This window comes from Chlorocebus sabaeus, chromosome 20 (genome assembly GCF_047675955.1).
Source record: "Chlorocebus sabaeus isolate Y175 chromosome 20, mChlSab1.0.hap1, whole genome shotgun sequence".
Lineage (NCBI taxonomy): Eukaryota > Metazoa > Chordata > Mammalia > Primates > Cercopithecidae > Chlorocebus > Chlorocebus sabaeus.
This window is the reverse complement of record NC_132923.1, coordinates 14,614,487-14,635,981: the sequence shown is the minus strand read 5'-3', so window position 1 is coordinate 14,635,981 and position 21,495 is coordinate 14,614,487. Positions and strand designations below refer to the sequence as shown.

General features: G+C 45.7%; 1 protein-coding gene across 1 annotated transcript; it reads right to left on the bottom strand.

Annotated features, from left to right (window-relative positions):
- Positions 1–3,119: 3,119 nt before the first annotated feature.
- GJA5 (gap junction protein alpha 5) lies at positions 3,120–21,096 on the bottom strand. Its single transcript, XM_037998031.2, has 2 exons — positions 20,334–21,096; positions 3,120–6,374 (listed from the first exon to the last, which is right to left on the bottom strand). Exon 2 carries the CDS (start codon positions 6,339–6,341, stop codon positions 5,265–5,267), a length of 1,077 nt encoding a protein of 358 aa, XP_037853959.2. The 5' UTR covers positions 6,342–6,374; positions 20,334–21,096; the 3' UTR covers positions 3,120–5,264.
- Between the last annotated feature and the right edge of the window lie 399 nt (positions 21,097–21,495).

The window sequence follows — 21,495 nt, the reverse complement described above, 5'->3', positions numbered from 1 at the left end:
TTAAGGCTTTGAAGGTACTGTATCTATAAACATCATATTTATTGCCACCAATAGCTTGACTCAGTTCATTCATCCACACCTCTGTAATTCTGATAATGGGCCCCACAAGAGTACAAGAGCCTGCTTGTACTCTATCCAAGACGCTGTCCTAGTGCTTTGCTTAGTAACCCAGCTACTAGGATGAAGCTCCACTCTGCCCATGTCAGACTCCCTTCCCTGAGTCTGGAAGTCCAGCTCCAAATCCAGATCAGGGTCTGGAGCCTTACTGCCAGCTGAGACATGTCCCCAACAGTGCCTGCCTGCCTGTCTGGTGTCTTACACAACTTCCGTGGCCTGGCTTCCCTGCTATGTGCTCCTCCACCCTCTGCATTCCCCACCTCTCTGTGTACTTGATGTTTTGCTGCTTTGACTTTCCTGATGCTAAGGCTACTCTGGGCCATGCCCTGCTGACTCTCTCCCAGCGCCTTTGGATTCAGTCTTCTTCCAACAAGCCTGGACTAGACTGCCTTCTGAACCCGAGCACCCCTGCCTCCCCTCTCCAGTCGTACCCCATGGAATAGGCCAAAGTGTGTTATCAGAATTGATACTAGTGGATTCTGACAGTCTTCCTCATCACGAAAAAAAAATAGGGCTTTTAGAACTTAACATATATTTTCTTGTTTTAATTCAGATCTTTTACATATGCTCCTTTTGCTTCCTTGAGTGAAAAGATTTCAGTCTTTTGAATTTTTTGTAGAAAGAGGTATGTGTGTTTTGCTACAGTTGGTGCCAAACTGTGCTGTTTTAGTTACTGCTTGAATTCTGTCTTTCAAAAATGTTGGACCAAAGTGAGATAAGGGAAAACTGTATTCTGGAATTTTCTGGAAGGAATTTAGATTTACCCACCTGGGTTCTTCCCCTGCGCATCAGTGCCTGGCTTCTAAACTGTCACATCTCAGCTTCAATGTTACCTCCTCAGAAAGGACTTTCTGCTGCCCTATCTGAATACTAGAATCTCTCAGCCCACCTTTGTTAACCCCTTGTTTCCTTCATGACACTTGTCACAATTTAAATTATTTTATTTAGCCCTGGGTGTGGTGAATCACACCTGTAATCCTAGCACTTTGGGAGGCTGAGGCGAGCATATCACTTGAGGCCAAGAGTTTGAGACCGGCCTTGCCAACATGGCAAAACTCCATCTCCACTTAAAATGGTGGTACATGCCTGTAATCCCAGCTACTTGGGAGGCTGAGGCACAAGAATCGCTTGAACCCAGGAGGCGGAGTTTGCAGTGAGCCAAGATCGCACCACTGCCCTCCAGCCTGGACCACACAGTGAGCCCTGTCACACACACACACACGCACACACACAAAATTATTTTATTTATTTATTTGTGTTAGAGTGCCTTCCCCACCAGACTGTAAGATCCAAAAAGCAGGAACCATGTCTGGTTTCTAAAATTATACTCCTAAAGCCTAACAGAATGCCTAGCTGAAAATAGCTGGTCAGTAATTCTTTGTTGAGTGACAATATTTTCCACTTGAAACAACAATAAAAAACTATAGACCCTACCTATCTCTGATGACCATCAAGTGACCAATGAAAGGAAAAATCCCTAATCATATTCTACTTAAAAATCTAGGATTTTAAAAAATCTGTTTATTATCAAGGACCAACTGCAGGGGCTTCCAGAACTTCCTGAGGACTGGGACGTGGGCAGCTCCCTCCAGCCTCGCTGTTTTCCTGATTTCCACATTATGACATCAATCCTTCAAGATGCCTGCAAGATGCCTACTGTCCTTGTTCTTCTGTTTTTCTCTCTGGTATCGCAATTTGCTATTAGGAAGAAATCTGAAACCCATTCATACTATGATTTTACATAGGAGTATTATTAGCATTTAACCACTTAAACACTTGAGCCATTGGAATGAAACATTCTGGTAGACATTCTGTTCTTATCTGGCACTGGAGGAAGCAATTTAAGGAAATGGGCCTAAAGGGGCCTGCAACTCGGAGTGTGTTCACTTTATTATCAACCAGATTATGCTCTTTAGTGATGAAGCTTTAGAAGGGAGGGAGAAAGAAAGAAAATGAGAGTAGACATACATGAGGTTGAAATCTTACTATAAGTTCCTTAGTTTTTGCAGTCCGGCATAAAATGAACTATTAAATGTTAATGACTATGTTTATAAAAATGTGAGATGGACTGATTTTTATTTTTCTAGGAGAAAAAAAATGAGTTCCAGGTGCTTTCTTTAGTTAGACTACTGCGGTATCTCTGGGTGGAGCACCTTATCCTCAGACAGAGGCCAGGTGTACTCCTAAGTCTCCATATTGGTGTCATAATATGCGTTCTAGGATCTCTTTGCAAGACCTTTTTTAAAAAGTTTTCCTGCCCTGGTAAACAAGACTGATTGGTAGTTAAGATTACACTTCTGTTTGTCTTTCCTAATCTTCTCTCGGAAATGACACCCATTTGTTGGTGAAAGGCTAGGTGGTCGGTCCCTTGACCCTTTGTTTGCAGCAACAGTTATTTCTCTTCTTCCAAATAGATGAAATATCAATCAGGGAGCCAGTGAGAAGCAGCCCCACTCTCAGGGAACTCTCCTGGGCATCCGTTTACGTATCTGTAAAATGGTGATACAAAGACTTTCTTCACAGACTCATCCTTGGGGTCTATACTTCTCTAAAGCCTTCTCATTTTTTAGGTCCAGGTCAGGTCTCCCCTCTTTTCTGTGTAGTTTGTTAGTTTTTTGTTTTGTTTGTTTTTTATGTATCACCTCCTGGAGCCTATGGTTCCTAGAACTGATGATACATTAATTCCTGTTTAATTCTATTCTAATTGTTAGAATAGAATAATGTGAGTTAATCTGATCACATTAGGCAGATTGTGGGCTTGATAAAGAGAAGTTTTGGAATCATCCCTCAACATCCCATTTCCAAATACTGTGTATTCAAAACAATAACAAAAATAATCAGATAATAACAACAATTACCATGTAATGACTGTTATTTCCCAAGCACTCTGCTGAACTCTTTACAGTCAACTCAGATAACAGCCCTATGAGGTAATTAACAGCTCAGTTAACAGCCCATGAGATAGATATTAACGGGGCCCAGTTTACAGATGAAGAAACCAAGGCTCAGAGATTGTCTTGCTGGAGTCCAGATGTAAGTTATCAACTGGAATTTTAACCCTTGCATGCCTGACTTCAAAGCTCTTTGTATTACTGGCTTACTGATGGGTACAGTCCAAGCGCTCCCTTCCCCACCAAGTCTGCCATCCTCTTGTAGTCACAGCATGAAGTGGACAACAAAAGAGAGACAGATGTAGAGATAGATTTTATTTAGACAAATTACACATTTTACTTAATTTTTCCTTTCTAAAACCCTCACCATCAAAGATTGATCCCACAGAACTTCCAATTCAAGAACGCTCATTTCATAAAACATTTCAGAGATAGAAGGAGAGAAAATATTAATGCTAGGCAATAAAAGTGTCCCCTCCAGGGACCTGGGATGATCAGACATTCCTTCCTAAATGGCATCCTAGTCACTTTCCTCCACTTCCCCACTCTTATTTTTCTTTCCACCCAACAATAGCATCCAAGTATCAGCAGAGGGCCCAGAGACGGGCAGGTGAGTCAGAGGTTGAACCTCCTGAGCCTTTAGCCTCCTCTGTCCCAACCTCTCGTGCCTATCTGTTTAGGTTAATAACACCAAGACAGTGAGGCTTAGCCCCTCTGCGAGGCAGCCGGAGAGGAGAGCAGGAAGACACAAGTTTCTCTGTGGTTTCCTTTCCTTATTTCAGGACTCCCCTAGCCTTTACCCATCCTATCAGCACATACACACACACACACACGTGCATTTTAATAATGCAATAATCTCTCTATAAGTCTCAGTATCCAACAATTCTGAGCATCCTTTACCTTCATCCAAAACAACAGTAACCCATTATGGATCCAGTGAATATAGAAACAAGGCCAGTCCCTGGAGAAGGCAAGGCTTTTCTACAGCCCCCACTTGGCAGTCTCATTAGGGGCACTAGGGAGACATAGGAATTTCTGTGCTCTTTAAATAAAGGCCCTGCCAAGAGAGCTGGAGATTCCCCTACTATTTCCATGCCCCTGCTAAAGCCTCCAGGAGAAGGAGATCTGGGGGCCTCCATAGCTGTCATCACACCTTCTTTTGGCACTAAGTTGGCAGTCAGCAAAGGAAGTAAATAGGAGGGGAATATAGTTTTCCAGTGTTTTCTCTCCTATTTTATTTTCATCTTCACAGCAGAATTTTTTTTCCACAAGGGGAATCTGAGAAGTACAATGCTTTCTTTGTTTTAACAAGGCCTGGGGAAATTCCACTGGCCTCAGTGGCTGGGGATCTGGTCAGGGTTCGAGAGAGGACAACGGCTTCTTGGGTATTCCTGTCGATAAGGCCTTCAGGGAATGGCTGGGTGAACAGCCAAGGGAGAAAGAGAAGGGATGGTTTCTATCATTGGATTGAACTGTAAAGGAGCTGCAGGATGACAGATGTTGGCAGGAATTCCAGTGGAGTTTGTGTGTACAGTGACTCCCTAGCAGAACTGACATCTTCACAGGCTAGGTGTACACCCTGGCAGAAGGAAAGGTTGCAACATCACCAAGGTGCGGCATTTGCCAAAGGTATATACCAAGGCACTTGTAAAGTTGAGGCTGCTGGTAAAGTTCCAAGAAACCCTTTTTAAGACTGAGTAGAGGGAGGAGAAGCCAAAGGCAACCCAAAGCCATCTCACCACTACTCTGAGGAATGGTCCATGGAGACAATAGACTCAAGGAGCACATATAATGCAAGTTCCTTGATTCATGCTCTCTGTTGACTGGGAACTTTGAGCTCTTCCTTGGAGGAGGGAGGGTGATCAGGTCAAGGAGGTAGGAACTTAAAGAATGCATCTGGTATGTTGCTGGTATGTAGAGAGAGAGTCATTCTATCCCCCTGGCTATCCCTTCCAGGCCAGCTTTTGCCATGCTTCCTTTCCCTCCCTCTACCCTGTTTCATGAGTAACCTGAAAGGCTTCATATACTGGGTAGAGGGTGGGGAGGGAACTGCAGTCTGGGTAGATAGTCATGTCTCTTACTATCCCAGAGCCCTGATTGCAGTTTCTAGAATTAATGAGCAATGTCATTGAGACCCAGGGTCCAAAGGAGCCAAGCAGTGATGACAGTGAGAAAGCATCAGTTCAGAAGAGACACATCTTTCCTCTCTGAGCCTCCTTTGTTCCCACCTGGTCCTGGTCCTCCCATAAAGGAGGGTCACACTGATAGGTCATCTGACCTGGCCTTGCTGCTGGCCTTACTAAGACGTCGCTTGTCACTATGATAGCCATGGGGAAGGCGGTGACCTGGTGAGACTCCATTGGGCACCTCAGGCTTCTGGCCATAACGAACCTGGATGAAACCTTCCCCAGGAGTCTGCTCCTGACCTCGCACTTGCTCAGTGGCCAGGTTGTCTGTGTTTTGTTGGGAGGCCATATTATTGCTGAAGGGATTGAAGAATTTTCCCCCAGGGCCATTCTCCAGGCACTGATTAAAGTCGGGGGGTGGTGTGCAACTCTGGACCATGCTCACAGAGGGGCCAGAAAGCTGGCACTTAGCCACGTGCTGCCGCGGCTTGACAAATCGCTGTCTGATCTTCTTCCAGCCCAGGTGGTAGAGCTCAGCTAGGCTAAGGAGGAGGGACAGTGCTGCCACAGCCAGCATAAAGACAATGAAGACGTTCTTCTCTGTGGGCCGGGATACGTAACAATTGACCGGGTGGGGACAGGGACTCCTGCGGCAGACGTGCAGGGTGGTCAGGAAGATTCCGTAGATGAGGTACTGGCCCACAATGAAGCCCACCTCCATGGTGGTGCGGATCAGGATGCTGCACACATAGGTGTTGAGCAGAGAGCCCTGGAGGACAATCCTTCCATTCCCTTCCTCCCAGCAGGACAGTTCTGCTTTCTCAGCCACCGGGTACTCGTAAGAGCCAGAGCGCTGGACCTCTTTGGCCCTCTCGGCCTCCCGTAGCTTGCGCTTCTCCTGCATGCGCACAGTGTGCATGGCGTGGCCCATGTACACCAGAGAGGGCGTGGAGACGAAGATGATCTGCAGCACCCAGTAGCGAATGTGGGAGATGGGGAAAGCTTGATCGTAGCAGACGTTCTGGCAGCCAGGCTGAATCGTATCACACCGGAAATCAGCCTGCTCATCCCCCCAGGAAGACTCAGCAGCTGTGCCCAGCACGAGCATACGGAATATGAAAAGGACAGTGAGCCAGACCTTGCCTACTACGGTCGAGTGCTTGTGTACTTCCTCCAGGAATTCTCCCAGGAAGCTCCAATCGCCCATCTTGGCACAGCCAGGTCACAGATGGCAAAACTTCTGCAAATGGGGGAGAGAGAAAGAGAGAAAAGGAGGAGGATGTTCTGTGAAGGTCTGGAAGGTCTATCATGTTCTGGGATTCCACTGATCCATCCACTGGGTTCGTTAAGACAATGCAACTTAGAAGTCAAAGCAACCAAAGAAAAGCTCTCTCTCAGTTCCCAGCAAAAATAAAAAGAAAGAGAAGATTCAAAGTAGCCATATTAGCAAAATTAGAGCATGGCTCCCACACTTGAACGGATCTAGAAATCGAAGTGTGTTACAATATGGATTCTGCTCTTGCCCCAGTAATTCTACTTCAGGAGGTCTGGGATGGCCCCCAGGAATCTGGATTTACAACAAGTGGCCCAAGTGGTTCTGATGTAGGCAGCGAGGGACCGCACCTGGAGAAACACGATTATTAAAAAGAACACAGGATTGGGATCTGCAAATGTGACTCTGGGCATTTACCTCACGGAGTCTCTTTCTTCATTTATCAGACGGGGGTGGGAATAGCTACACCAGAGAATTCTGAGGATTAAGTGATATGAGGTATGTGATATTCTGAAAATCATTCCACAACTGTTCCAAATGTTTAAATGGCTGTTGGATGGAAAAGGAATATTTTTATGGCTCCAGAGGGCAGAACTAGGTGGAGGAGGAAAGAGTGAGGATGCAGTCGGCAAATTTGGCCCCTCAGGAAGCACTCTGCAAAAATCAGAACCGTCCAGCATAGACCAGCTGTGTTGGGAGGTGGCAAACAAAAAGTGTGCTTTGGTCACACTAGCTAACCGTATCACAGATAAGTGCTCACTTCCTCTGGCTGGTAAGGCAATGTTGATCTCCCATGCCTCAGTGCAACACAGCCATTCCAACCACACAGCTCAGCTCACCCTGCTGCTAAGTTTCTGTGTCTCACTTAGGTAAGGTTCTCACACACACATCTATCCACCCTTATGTCCAGAATAAATGTCTGAAAACTTTATGTCCCTTACAAAATCCTCCCTCATCTGGCACTTGTCTGCTTTTCCAGCCTCTTCCTGCCTGTCCACATGCGTTCCTTTTGTCCAGCCATGCTAAGTCTTTCCAAATGCCCTCCTTCTGTACCTCTACATGTCCCCTCACTCCTAGCTGAATCCCATTTACCTTTCAAAACTTAACCCAGTCATTGCCTCCTCCAACCCCCCCTCCTCCCTGAAGCTGAGCCTCTTCAGCTCCTGTGATGGTCCCCAGGACACTTACTTGTCTCCCAGTGCTTGCCGCCTTATGTTGTAATCCTCTGCCTGTCTGTGTTCTCCCAGTAGGGACTGTTTGAAAATGGGGAGTCGAGTCTTCTGTATCACCAGAGCCTGGCCCACAGTAGGTGTTTAATACATGTTAGTTGAGTGAAGGAAGGAGGGGCTGACAGGCACTGTTGTTTCCTACCCAATAGAAAACCAATTCCCTGCTTCTTGCCTGCCTCCCATTGGCAGGGTGAAAAAGCCAGGTATTGCTTTCTCAATCTCCTCTGCAGTTAGTTCTGGTAGGTGAGGTATGGGGAGAATCTAAAGTAGAGGGAATGCTCCAGAAAAGGTTTTTCTACCTCGCAGTAAATGGAGAGAGCCTCACTCACAGTGCTCCTATCCCGCTGTGACAAGAGGGAACCTCACTCACAGGCTCCCATCCCCTGGGGAACAGGAGGGAGCCTACTCACGGTGCTCCCATCCCCCAGTGAATAGGAGTGAGCTCCGCTTGCCCCCACCGCTTCCTGCCTGTGGACAGAGTTGTATGAACCAAGATGTCTAAAGCTGTCCAGAGAATCTCAGAAATGTCAACCAGTGCCCTGAGGCCTCTGAAGCAACTCTTGAGGCTCCCTACCTCCAGAAGTCTTACTTAGTGAATAATATATGTTCTTACAGTGTAAGTCTCTAATCACTCCTAACCAACAGGATGACAGAGATCTCGCAGGGAATGGAGCATACTATATTCCTTTCTTAGAATCATAAAACCTCAGATTTGGGTGGGACTTTAGAGGTTTGTCAAATTCAAAATTGACCTTCATATCTTTGCTGCCAATGTGCTCCTGGTTTCTGTCTGAACATTCTTCAGGCTTATGGGGAAAGATGGGGTCAGGGTGGTGCGTTTTATAGTCTGGGCTTCCTCAGCTCTTGAGTTGATTGTTGCCTTGACAGGGACCAACCTCCTGGCCCTGTCTTCTCTCAGACCCCAGGTTCCCCACCTTGAGAGTATACAGAGTCCCTGGGAATGAGGGAGTTCCTGAGTGAGCAGAAAGGGTCTTAGCTCTGCTCCTCTCTATATCAAAGACCCATCCATGTATTGAGGCCTTTCCTGTCATTTGTGATCAGACATCTGCCCCATTTCCTTAGGTGGCGAAGCGCCCCCTCTTTCAGCCTCCAAATGTGGAAAATTGTGGAGCGTGTGCTCAAAAGAAAAATGGCTGATTAGATAAGAGTTTGAATTGTCTGTCCTCTCTTCTGGGCACATATACAGTGTTCAGCACCTTCAGGGGCAGCCACACACGTGCGGTGACTGAACTATGGTGAGTGTCTGAGAAAAAGAAGGAGGGAGAGAAGGGGAGGAATAAAAAGAAGAGAAGAAAAGGCAAGGACAAGGGGGAGTTGGAAATGGAGAAAAAGATTATGTAAGGGTTAAGAAAAGACAGATGCGGGAGTTAACTTACTGAGGTTTGACAAATTTCTATTACCATCTGCTGGGCTTAGATAAATGATTCAATCTGTGTTTCACTTTCCTCACCTGCAAAATGGACATACTATTAACTCATAGAGTGCTATGAAATGATGCATACAAAGCACTTAACACAGTGTTCAGCAAATAAGAACTGAATCAAAGGTAGCCATTACTAGCAATGAGAGTGGTGGGGAAGGATGAGAGGTAGAAGAAGGAGGGAGAAAGAGAAATTAGAAAGTAGAGAAAGGTGCATTACAAAGGAGAAAAGAAATGGAAGCAAGAGTAGAAGGGGAGGAAATGAGAAGAAAATGGAAATAGAAAGGAAACAAAAAGAAACAAAGGTCATATTCTTCCAGGATTTGGGGCAAGTTTTCCACACTCAGTCCCTGAAGACTTCTCCCTTGATCTCACTCTGTCACTCATTCCTTGCAAGTCCCCAAGGAAGTATAAAAATAACTCCAGAAAGGGTCAAAGAATGTGACCCTTTGGTCTAGTCTGCCAAGAGGCTTGACTGCTGACTCCTTCACTGCTGTCCAAGGAATTCCACCTGGAAGAGGTAAAGCACAGGTACAAGAAAGGAACACCTTGGAAAACCAGAAAGGCAGTATTAGGAAGGATGTCTTACTGGGAGGGAACAAGAGACACTATCTGAGGAGGTATGGGGGTGAGGCAGACCTCCTGGGCCCAGGCAGAGGAAATAGGGTGAAGGGTTTTTCGTGTATGACTTCCTGCTGACGCTCAGGCAAGGTCAGAGAAACTTAAAATTGCTGCCGTGTGCCAGATGCTCAGTTTAGAATGTGAAAGGTCTCTGACTGTAGTTACTTTTCCAGCTACGTTGGCTCCCTTTGGATACCCCTATCTCAGGCACGGAAATTTGTAGATTAGATACTCAGTGAGTTTACTGGGCGTATAGCATATAAACTACTTTGTAGATTATTATCTGCTTCTTGGCAGGAAGTGTGTTAGGAGGGGCATAGGAAGCTGCCCATGCCATGAATAAATGCTATCAAACACAATGGCAATTTACCTCACTGCTTTAGCAGTTCTCCTCACTGGCTTCCTACCACTTAGAAAGTCTAAGCTGCTTAACTTGCCATTTGAAACCCTGTACAGTCTCATGCTGTCGTTTTTCCGCTTTTCCACTCACACACTCAATACTTAAGCTACACAGTTTCCCATGTACACATACACATCTCACCATTTCTCACCCACGTATCTTGGCTTCTTATGTTCCCTCTGCCTAGAATGTCCTTTTTTTCATTCATTTAATAAGTTTATTGAGTGACTACAGGGTGCCAGCCATCATTCTAGACAATGAGGATACAGCAGGAAGGAGGGGAAACAAACAAGGATTCCCTGCCTTCACTGAGTGTAACTGCCTTTATACCCCTTAATTAAGAGCAGACTTAATTAAGAGCATGTAAATACATGATTTCAATAAAACATGATGTGTGTTAACATTAAGGAAGTATAAGGTGTTATGGGAATGTGGGGCAGGAGCCTGAATCTGGTTTATGGGTTTTGGGGAGGGTCCTAGGGAATTGTGTTCTAAAGCCCTCTGAAACTGATACAAGTTCTGAAATCAGCAAGGCAAAAAGAGATGGTCCCTAGAACCCGGAAGAGAACCATCCCAACTCTAAAGGTTCTTCACTCCCAAACCTCCAACATCCTCTTTCAACATGTCCTATCCTGGGATAAAGCAAATTTTGGAGGGGCCACTAGGGAACTTGTTTGGCAATAGTAACATGATGCTAGATAAGAGGAAGAGGGCCAGAGGAAGGATTTTGTGTATAGTGAGCAGAAATCATTTTCTGCTTTTATTTTGTGTACTATATGGCCAAATGGCCAGAAATAAAACTCAGGCACCTACATTCTTAATCCAGTGTTCCTTTTTTTTTTTTTTGAGATGAAGTCTTGCTTTGTCACCCAGGCTGGAGTGCAGTGGCACCATCTCAGCTCGCTGCAACCTCTGCCTGCCAGTTTCAAGCAATTTTCCCTGCCTTAGCCTCTGGAGTAGCTGGGATTAGAGGCGTGTGCCACCACGCCCGGTTAATTTTTGTATTTTTAGTAGAGAAGGGGTTTCACCATATTGGCCAGGCTGGTCTCAAATTCCTGACCTCAGTTGGTCCTCCCGCCTTGGCCCCCCAAAGTGCTGGGATTACAAACGTGAGCCACCGCGCCCAGCCCAGTGCTCCTTCTTGTGGTGACATTGTGGTCTCCCTACATGGCCAGTGTTTTTCAAAAATCATTTCAGAGCAACCCGGATTAATCATAAACTCATAGCCAGAACCTTTTCCGCTGACTCTGCAAATCTACAGCAAAATGGAGAAGTCTTCTAAAATTGACCTCAGCCCTCTTTGGTGTCTCCTGAACTCCAGAAGACTCTAAATTACCATCCAGCATGCAGGATGCATTCTCACACTTGGTTATATATTTCCTTAGACTTGTTTTCTAAACATTTGTTGTCAGTCAACCTGCAGATACTTTGCTGAGTCCCCTTTATGTGCCCACCACTGTTCTGAGTAATGAGAACAGTCCCAAAGAGGTGCAAGGCCTGACACAGACTGGGCACTCAATGATGTCTATTAAATTAATAAAATCGGCAAGGCGTGGTAGCTCATACCTGTAATCCCAGCACTTTGGAAGGCCAAGACGGGCAGATCATCTAAGGTCAGGAGTTCAAGACCAGCCTAGCCAACATGGCGAAACCCCATCTCCAATAAAATTCAAAAATTAGCCCAGTATGGTGGTGGGCAGCTGTAATCCCAGCTACTCAGGAGGCTGAGGCAGGAGAGTCGCTTGAATCTGGGCGGTGGAGGTTGCAATGAGCTGAGATCATGCCAGTGCACTCTGCCTGGGCAACAGAGTGAGACTCCGTCTCAAAAAAAAAAAAAAAAAAAGAAAAAGAAAAATTAATAAAATCAGGCATGATTCCTTCTGTCAAGTATTTAACAGCTTTTTCTCTCAAATGGGTAGTATGCCTCTCAAAAGCCCTATGTCTTCTACTTTGTATTCTTATTGCATCAGGTTCTCTCATTTGGTACACAATAAATGCTTTCTTAATGATTGAAGAAAATGTTTGGCTAGCAGTAATATTGAAAAGAGGTCCTAAGGAGGCTCAAATCTTTCTTCTTAAGGTCAGCAGTAAAAATAAAGCCTCACAATAAGTAAAAAGAAAAGCTTACATACTGTTCAAAATGTGCTTCTACATTCTCTTGTTGGTTCCAAGAGAGCAGGTTCATATTTGTTCTGTTCAAGACCGAATACCTTCAGAATGTTATAGACATTCAATTTTTATTGTTGAATGAATGAATCCTCATAACCACTCTGTGGGGTGATTGTTATTGCCTGTGTTTTGCAGAGGAGGAAACATAGAAAAGTGATTCGTTCGAAGAAACAATTAATGGGGGAAGAACCAGGGCTTCATTCCAGAGTTTCTGTTCAAGTCTGGTGCATGCCAGAAAGTTTCATTCCGTCTTCCCTCCAAGAGTGGAGCTCATCAATTTTTAGACCTTCGAGAGGACTTCCCGGTGGAGATAACTCTTGTGGCGGAGTTAGGGGTATGTGATGTTTGTAGGGGTGTGGAGTGGGTGGAGGAGTTACAGAAGAGATGAGGGGATTTCAGACAAAAGCAAGATTGCATGAACAAATTCATTGAAATGAAAGCCAGCGTGGTTTTAGAGTACAATGAGCAGAGCATGGAGAGAGAGTGCAGAGCAGGCAGAAACAGATTGTGGAGGGCTTTAACAGCCATGCCTAGGAGTTTGGAGTTATTCTCAACTCACATGATAGGCCATGCTTGGTCCATGATTTGCTCCTGAGGGCCTAATCTGAAGCCTCTAAATGGGGTTGGGGATGTAAAGAACTGCACAATTAGTAATGTCCATGCTTGTAGCAGTCTTTTAGTAGTGGCTGCAGCATCAACTAGGTAGGCTGCCGATGACAGGTACCTCCCAGCACACTTGCTGTGACTGCACTCTCGTCTCTCCTGCTTAAGAAGGTATATTGCTAGTGAGTGAGGTGCTACCGTAGGGATGCCTTGAAAATTCTCTTCTTTCTATTGATTCCCGTTCTGTCCCATGGAGCCACACATCATAGCCCTTCTAATATAGTATTTTACAATAATTTCTGTGTCCCCCAAGTCAGCAGCCAGGCCTTGGGCTGAACCGTAAAGCCTTTGAGGTCTCACACACCTGAGAATTAGTTGCTCTACAAGCCATGTATTCTCTCTCCCACTCAACCCTGAGCTCTTTGAAAACAAACTGCTTTTCTGTTCATCACTGTATTCTCCTCCTGAAATTGCCCCCACCCCAAACCCCTTAGTGCTCAACATCACACCCTGCACAGTGTGGTATGTACTTCGTAAAAACAACAATGGATGAATTGATAGCATTTAAGTCTCTTAAAACACCTAATGCCAAATTGATCAAGGCAATTCTTTACCAGTTGCTGAAGAAAAGGATGAGAATGCACACAGAGGCCAAGCAACACGTTGGGGCCATGCTGCACGTCAGTGGAGGGGCCTCCCTGGGAAGCTGGCCTAGGGACACCTGCCCAATGACAATGGTGACCAGAACACCAGACAGATGGAAGCCACTGAGTCTTTCTTCTACCTGTGACAGAACCATTCTCTCAGCAGGACTGAATGTGTCTCAAGCAGAAATTCCATCACCGTGGACTACTCCCTCACTGCCTCCTCCCCTCATAGTACTGGGGAACTTATCCAAGTTTGTCAAAATTAGATGACAAGACCACTCCACAAAGTCTGAGTCTAATTTTGGACAACGACACATGTTCTGGACAGTATCTAACAAATCTCTGGTTCTCAATAAAGGTTGTTATTCATAGTAATAATAACAAGCCCCTGGGCCCATGCTGTAATTCCACTCGCCATACAGTGGAATGTGGCGCAGGGTAGAGTTCACTTGCTTCCCAATTAAGAGAATTCTGTTGTGAAAGGACCCAAAGGGCCTCACTTAAAGGCTGCCTGAGAAATAGTATCATGTCAGGGCAGTTTAGTTCAGAAAGTGTTTATCGAGCTCCTCCGTCATGCCAGACATCAAGGTAGCTTTATAAAGCAAAGCACCAAGCAGAATCTTCATGTCAGAACTCTTTTGTACCTCATTCATTTGTGTACATTTTTTTCTGATTTCCTCTCACCCCAATAATTTCTCCTTAAAATGGATATGTAGGGAGAATTACATGAGAGAGTGGTCTTGATCCTCAGCGACTTCAGTAATCTTTGTCATCCTTTGATATTCCCAACTACACCTAGTTTACCCAGTTACACACAAAAAAAGAATTTGGATATAGGTGATAATAACAATAATAATAATAATAGAAATAACACTCACTGACACCTTTCTATGTGCCAGACACTCTATAAGTGTCTTTCTATATCTGTGTTCATTTGCTTCTCACAACAACCTGAGGAAGTGGGGAGTATTCTTTTTTTTTTTTTTTTTTTTGAGACAGGGTCTCACTTTGTCACCCAGGCTGGAGTGCAGTGACACAATCACAGCTCACTGGAGCCTTGATCTCCTGGACTCAGATAATCCTCCTACCTCAGCCTCCCAAGTAGCCAGGACCACAGGTGTGCACCACCACACCCAGCTACTTTTTTTTTTTTTTTTTTTAAGAGATGGGATTTTGTCCTGTTGCCCAGGCTCGTCTCAAACTCTTGGGCTCAGGCGATCTACCCACTTCGGCCTCCCAAAGTGCTGGGATTACAGGCATGAGCCACCATGCCTGGCGTCTCATCTTTTTTTACAGGGCTCAGGGTAACTTGAGCAAGATCACACTGCTAGTAAGAGGTGGAGATGGAGTCAAACCCAGCTCCTAGTTCATCTGGCAGCAGTGTCCCTGCCTTAACAGTTGTGCTAAACTCTATCTAAATCACCTAAAGTTTCTTCTTTGGAAAATCCTAGCCAGTCAAAGGCTGGCCACTTTTATATAAGATGATTGAAGAGGGAATGTTCGTTGAGATCATTGTTCGGCTAGGGAGTTGATTGTAAGTGATTGGTGCTAATTCTTACATTTAGGATTTTCATTCTTTCCCTGATTTATGTTTGGGGAAACTACTTCAGCCTCAGGAGAAATGATCAGGCATATGATATAACTGTAGCTACTGAGTTGGGCAGTGTGGGCACCTTCCTCAGAAATGGAAGTCCACTGAGGGCCAGCATCCCTGAACCTTGCTCACTGTAGAGGGGAAAGGAAGATAGAGATAAGAGGGGAGAAGAGATGAGCGAGATGAAGTACTCACTTCAGTCTTCCTCCTACTCCAGCCAGTGGTACCAATGGCAGATAATTAACTCCTTTTTAAATTTAATTATTTTATTCTGACAAGAACAGATGGGTCCACTCAGTGACACCCTGCTGGCAGACAGTTGTTTCAAAGCCAAGGAAGTAGAAGGGAGTAAAGTGAAGAAAGATGTGTGCTAGGATAAATAATTTTCTTAAACCATTGGAAGAAAAAATGTTTACAAAAAGTGAATGAAAGGGAGTAGTAAATCGAGATATTAAGTTACAACAAAATATTGGGAGGTCCTTCTTAATTACTCCAAGGGGGTTACTTAGTACCCATGCAATTAATTGCTAATGAAAATTCTATTATAATACCCACATTTCTTTATTATTTCCCCCATTTGTCATAGATTTATAGTGCAGTAGAGCTGACCGGAATGTAGAGATCAATCAAACTCCTTATTTTTAAACAAGATGACAAGGGTCCAGGGAAGTTAAGAATAGTGATGACAACACTAACTTGAGTATTTCCGATGTGTGAAGCCCTTTATAACTATACTTTCTAACCCTCCCATTAATCCTGCAAGGCAAGTAGTATTGCCCCATTTCACAGATGAGAAAACTGAGGCTCAGAGGCTAAGTACTTGTACTAAGTGCCACAACTGGCAAATGCTGCAAAAAGCGTTTGAATCCAGCTAGCCTAACTCTAAAGCCCACATCCTATGTCTCTGACGAGAAAGAAAATCAAGGACTAGGACTGATAGATGATGGTAAGCCTGTGCCCAGAACTCCAGTCTCTTAACTCTGAGAGCAGAACTTTTCCCACATTACCTTGCCTCATAAGAGACCCAGGGTTTTTCCTTTCAGCTTCTGGCTTACTGGCTGGCCATCTCTTACATATGCTGTTCCTAGAATTAATTATTACACTGGAGCCCTCAGCCCACAGTAGTCAGGATTCCCAGACTCTTTGGCCTCTGCCATCATTTGGCCAGAATTCACATATAGAAAGTTATTTCCTTTTTTAGCCAGCAAGTGTTCTTGGCTGCAGCAGCGTCTACTGCCCGGTTCTTGGCTGGCCAAACAGCGGGCTCTGGTGTTCCATTGATGTGAAATCATAACAAGAACAACAGAAACAGCAATTGTTAGGTGGAGGAACTTCCGGTCTCTAAGGAATAATAGGGCTAGGACCCTGCTTGCATTACTCTCTAGTGGTGTAACCCTAGGCAAGTCACTTATCCTCCCAATTTCTAACTCATCTAACAAATGGGAATGTTTACTTATGGGGATAAGTATGTGGACATGTGGAGGCACCTACAACAGTGGCATATAGGCACTCAATAATATTAGTTCCTTGTTTTCTTTTCTGATATTTGCAGTAAAAACTCCTCTCAAACATGTTCCAACTAGCCAACTTGATGCAGAATCTGATAGTGTCTCAGGCTGGTTAGTGACACAGCAAGGACCCTCACGTGGCACAGGTACAAGAGGGTAACTGTCAAGAGATGGGAAAAATACAGACAATGGAAAGTATAGTAATTAGTCTATAAATTAATTATTTCACTAGGCATCCAGACCTCCTGGGTCAAGCTGGAGAAGCAGGGAGGTGTAGGGACTACTCAAATTAAGCCACTCTCATTCCTGTTTCAAGTCCAGCCTGCCTCCTAATGTGTTTTTAACTCAAGCTTTTAGGCCTGAAGTTGGACTCTACATGGCTCCATATTATAAAATGTATGCCTCATGGGATGCCTCTCTTCTGAGAAGCTGCAGCACTCTTGAATCTGATCACCAAGCAGAAGGCACACTCACAATGAGAGGTTTGAAGCAGGCTCAGTTCTACTTGGAAGAGAAAGGGGGGTTTGTCTACTCCGTGATCTGAGGGTAAGGGACATCTCGATCCCTAGCCACCTCTGTCCTCTCCTGAGGTTCTGAATCATGGAGTTGCCAGGTTGGAGTAAGATTCTGGAAATCCCCTGTGAAAATGCAATGTTATCATTTCATGAAGAGAGGCTCTTTTCTGGTTCCAGCTGTTTCTTTGTGATCCTAGACAAGATATTTCCCCTCCCTGAGCCTCACTTTGCTCACATGTGAAACAAAAGAGTTGAGGCTCTTCCATCTGTAAGTTAGAACATCTGGGGAGTCTGTGACTTGCCCAAGTTGTGATAGTATGGCAAGTTAGTGGCAAAGCCAAGAAGCAAGTCCAGAGTTTCTGACTTCCAGCTTAGAGGACAGCAGAAGGAGTCCTAGAAGAAAAAAAATCTGTGGTCATAAAAACCCAGCAATACCTCCTCGGAAGTATATGTCATGGGAAGCCTTTCTAGTTGATAGCCATTTAAAATACTTTATTTAATCCTCATAAAACCTTATGAAGAAGATATTTATTAGCATCTTTGGCAGATGAAGAAGCTGAGTGTAAGAGACATTAAATAATTTTCCCAAGGTCACATAGCTAAAATCCTAGCCAAATGTGACTCCAAATGCCCAGGTTCTTCCTTCAGCCGTACCCCTCAATGAGATAAACTCTAAGATCCTTCTGTGATTTTTTCAATACCTCTGATTCTGCGACCTCCTGACTCTCAGTGGGCTGTTGAATACTAAACTTTACTTGCCCATTATTTGCTAATATATCAGAAACAATTTATTCTCAAAGTGGCATCAAGCTGGCATCACCAGGAGCCAGAAGCTTGCAACAATAGGAAGGAAATTAACTTCCTTTCCAGGAACCCTGAAGCTTTCCAGGAAAATGGTCATCTCTCCCCTTTGTCCAGCTCAACCCTTGAGCCCAGGTTGGCGCTTATGGGAGTTCGTTCACACAGAGAGCTGCTGGAATCTTGAGTTCTTCCCTAGGACAGGGGGCAGAGCTTTGACCTTGGGTCTCCCTGGCCCTGAAGATGGTAGGTCATCCAGTTCCTGTCCTGATGGATCCACATAGACAGGTCCCCTGTCCTGAGAGGTGGGGTCAGCCAGTACCCGAGAGAGCAGGCGGCACTGTGGCAGCACCCTGCACTGCCTGTGGCACACGAACAGCCAGTGCAGACGATGAAGAGCAGGTGGGCAGGTGGGAGTCAATACCAACAAATAGAATCGTAGAGACGCTCAAGTGAAAGACTCAGGGAGACTCAGGGAGAGATGGAGGCTGGGAAAATACAGCCAGGGAGATGGAGGTTAGAAGAGCCCTTGGTATGAGTGAGCAGGGCAGGGTGCTCTCCCAACTCAATCAGCCCTGACTCACTCTGTCGTCTCCTACAAGTCATGCCCTTTTCTAGTCCTTGTTCTCCTTATTTGCTGAAGGAGGCTGGTAATGAAAGAGACCTCTTTAAGTTCTAATGTTCTCGAACCTTAGGCAGTACTAGGAGAGGGGACGGGAGTGAGGCAGTTAAGACGTAAGAACAGTGACCAGCTTCAGGAGCCCAGCAAGCACGCCTCTGGGGTTCCAAGGCAGAGACAAAGCGGGGCTGCCTGATTCTGTGGCTGCTGTGGCTCTGTGGACGTCACATGTGTGGGTGAGGGATGCTCAGAGAGTGCTGAGTTGGAAGTCACAGAATCCCCTCCTGGTACTCTCTGCTCTGCAGGCTGTGGTCACTGGGACTCCTCACCGGCAGGTGCTGAGTGAGGAAAAGGCTTGGAGGGACAGCCAGGGGAGCAGGCTCCAAACAGCTCTGCCGCCCCGGGCAACCTGGCAGGAAGGTAGAAAGTTCAGAGCTGTCCCTAGAGAGTAGTGAATCAAGGACTGGGCTGGGCTGTGACTCTGGGGACAGTGGGTGGAGGGGATGGAGGCTGTTTGGCTTGCTGATGTGAAAGTCAGGTTAGAAGACCTCTAAATACCAGCTGGTGTCCCCAGCCATGAGACACATCACCAGGCAGTCAGAGGCGCTGCACCTCCACACGCTCCCCTTGGTCTCTTCTCTCCAATTTTGCTGGTTCCAGGTCTCCTGACTCCCTGTTTGGTGCTCTCTCCATTGCCCTGCCTCCCCCCCAGCCAGCTGGACCTCTTTGTGCCAGAGCCTTTTTCCAGAAACAGCAGCCCCAGTGATTTGCTGGGGAGTGAGAACCAGGAATCCCTCTATTATAATGGAATACTACAAGGGAGAATAAGGAAAAAACTTAGCAACAGAGCAAGATGAGAAATCCTTGGGTTGAGCCTCCCTTTTTCAGTGGTTCTGAGCTGCCTTTGAGCCTCTGGAATCACAGCCTTACACACCGTTACTGCTGAATGGAATCAGAGGGAACCTTCCACTTCAAATTCCCCATTTTATAGATGAGGAAACCGAGGCCCAGCATGGGGCTGTGTCTGTTACAAGGCCTCCCAGCCCCTGAGTTTGGGCTCTTTCACTACCTGCTCAGAAGAAAGGTCCAGGAAGAAACTAACAGAATCTTTGTGCCCCGTGGTCTTCTACTTCACACCGCGAGCGGAAAGGAGACCTTCGGTGGGCGCTTTCCTGGGCTTCCTAACTGGTTTCACGCGCCTCTTTCCTCTGGCTGCGAGTGGCAGCCTGGATCTCTCAAATGCGGCCACTGCACAGCGGGGACATGATACTCTGCAGGAAACTAAGCAGGGAATATTTTTAAACCATCCAACATGCCTTAGGGAGGAAAAAAAAAAGCAAAACACTCCCCTAGATGCTTCGAAAAGCATTTTGAAAAAAGATTCCATGCCTAGCAGAAGCATCGTAAAACAGTGTTGGTTTTACTTTTAAAGGGCCAATTCCCTCTAAGAAAAGTTCTTAGAATGGACTGGTGACCCACCTCTAAGATGCCCCCAGAGGACTGAACTCCGCAAGAGTAGGCTGGAACCCCAAGGGCCCTCCACTCGCAATTCTCCTGCTCCCTCTAAATCAAAGAAATAATTTATCTGCTGCTTCGATAAACCTTCCTTTTTAATATATCCAAACCTCACTATCACAGGAAATAGTGAGAGGGGTAGGGAATAAACTCACAGGTAGAAAGAAAGAGCTTTCTTTTTATCCAGCCCAGAATCCAAGTTCCCCTCTTCTGGCTACTTCATATCCACTTGTAGTTTTAGTTGTTCAAATTCAAGTCTACTCTTACCTGCTTCTTTTCCTCCTCCCTGGACTTTCCTTCCGTTGGCTTCTTCACACTCTGGCTGCTGCTTCTCCAACTGCCCACGCTCTTTGCTCTTGAGCCTGTCAGTTGTTCCTCTTCCACCCTCTTTTTAATCGTATCTGTCGCCTTCCCTCCTCCCACTTCTTCCTACTCTTTCTCTCTCCACCCCTTTTCCCCTCTGAATCCCTCCCTCCCCTCTCTCTTTTGTGCTCTTAGAGTCTTTGCTCTAAAAGTCTTATTCCCTCTACCTTCTTGTAGCCTCAGCTCACTGTGCTCCCCCTCCCTGGCCCACAAGGAGGCAGAGCCCCCTTCTCCCTGCAGCCCTCCCCCGTCTGTCTGCCTGTCGTCCTTGTCCTCACGGCAGTCCTCCACATTGCCTCTCCCCCGGGGCCGGGCCGCTGGTGCACCACCTCCCTAGGTCTCTTCCTGCCCACCCCTCTGCTGCGTGGCCTCAGACTTCCCAGGCCATGGCTTTCCTGGAGCATCAGCAGGAAAATTGGCACTGCCTGAGAGATCCCTCTTCCCATCCTTTTCCCATCATCAGAAAAAAAAGAGGGTGTTCACTCACGTAACAAGCCTTTTTTTGGGATTTCCACTATGCCCATACCAAAGAACTGAGCATCAGCCAGCACAGGAAAACACGGTCTCACAAGTCACAACCATCCAGCACCCAGAATAGGCACCAGGACTAACCTGAAAGGAAAGAAATGCTAACCTCCCAGCTCCAAAAGTGGAGGGCATTCCTCACTCCCAGAATCATACTCTCTCCCCTTCTCCTCTAAAGAGAGTCGAGCAACTTCTATGCATCAGGCACTGGGTTAGAGACTTCATGTATATGTTGCCTATTTTTATCTCAATCATTCTAATTTCCAATTCTATAAGGTAGACCTTTTCTGCATTTTACATTTGAGGAAACCGAGGTTCAGAGAAATTAAGTAACATGATTATGGTGACCCAGTGTGTAAAGTAAGTGGTAGAATCAGGATTAGAAGTTTTCACCAGTGCCAACGTTTACCTTATTGCTCCTTCCATGAAAGCAAACAGGTCTCCCAGCTGGAATTGAACTGATGAAAGTAAGGTTGGCTCTTGTTAGATCACAGGTGACCAAATTCAGAAACTGGGGTATCTCTTCCCTCAAACCCTCCCA

Bases quoted from the DNA above. Each gene is read 5' to 3' on its own strand.
- GJA5 (XM_037998031.2), bottom strand. From the start codon at position 6,341: ATGGGCGATTGGAGCTTCCTGGGAGAATTCCTGGAGGAAGTACACAAG.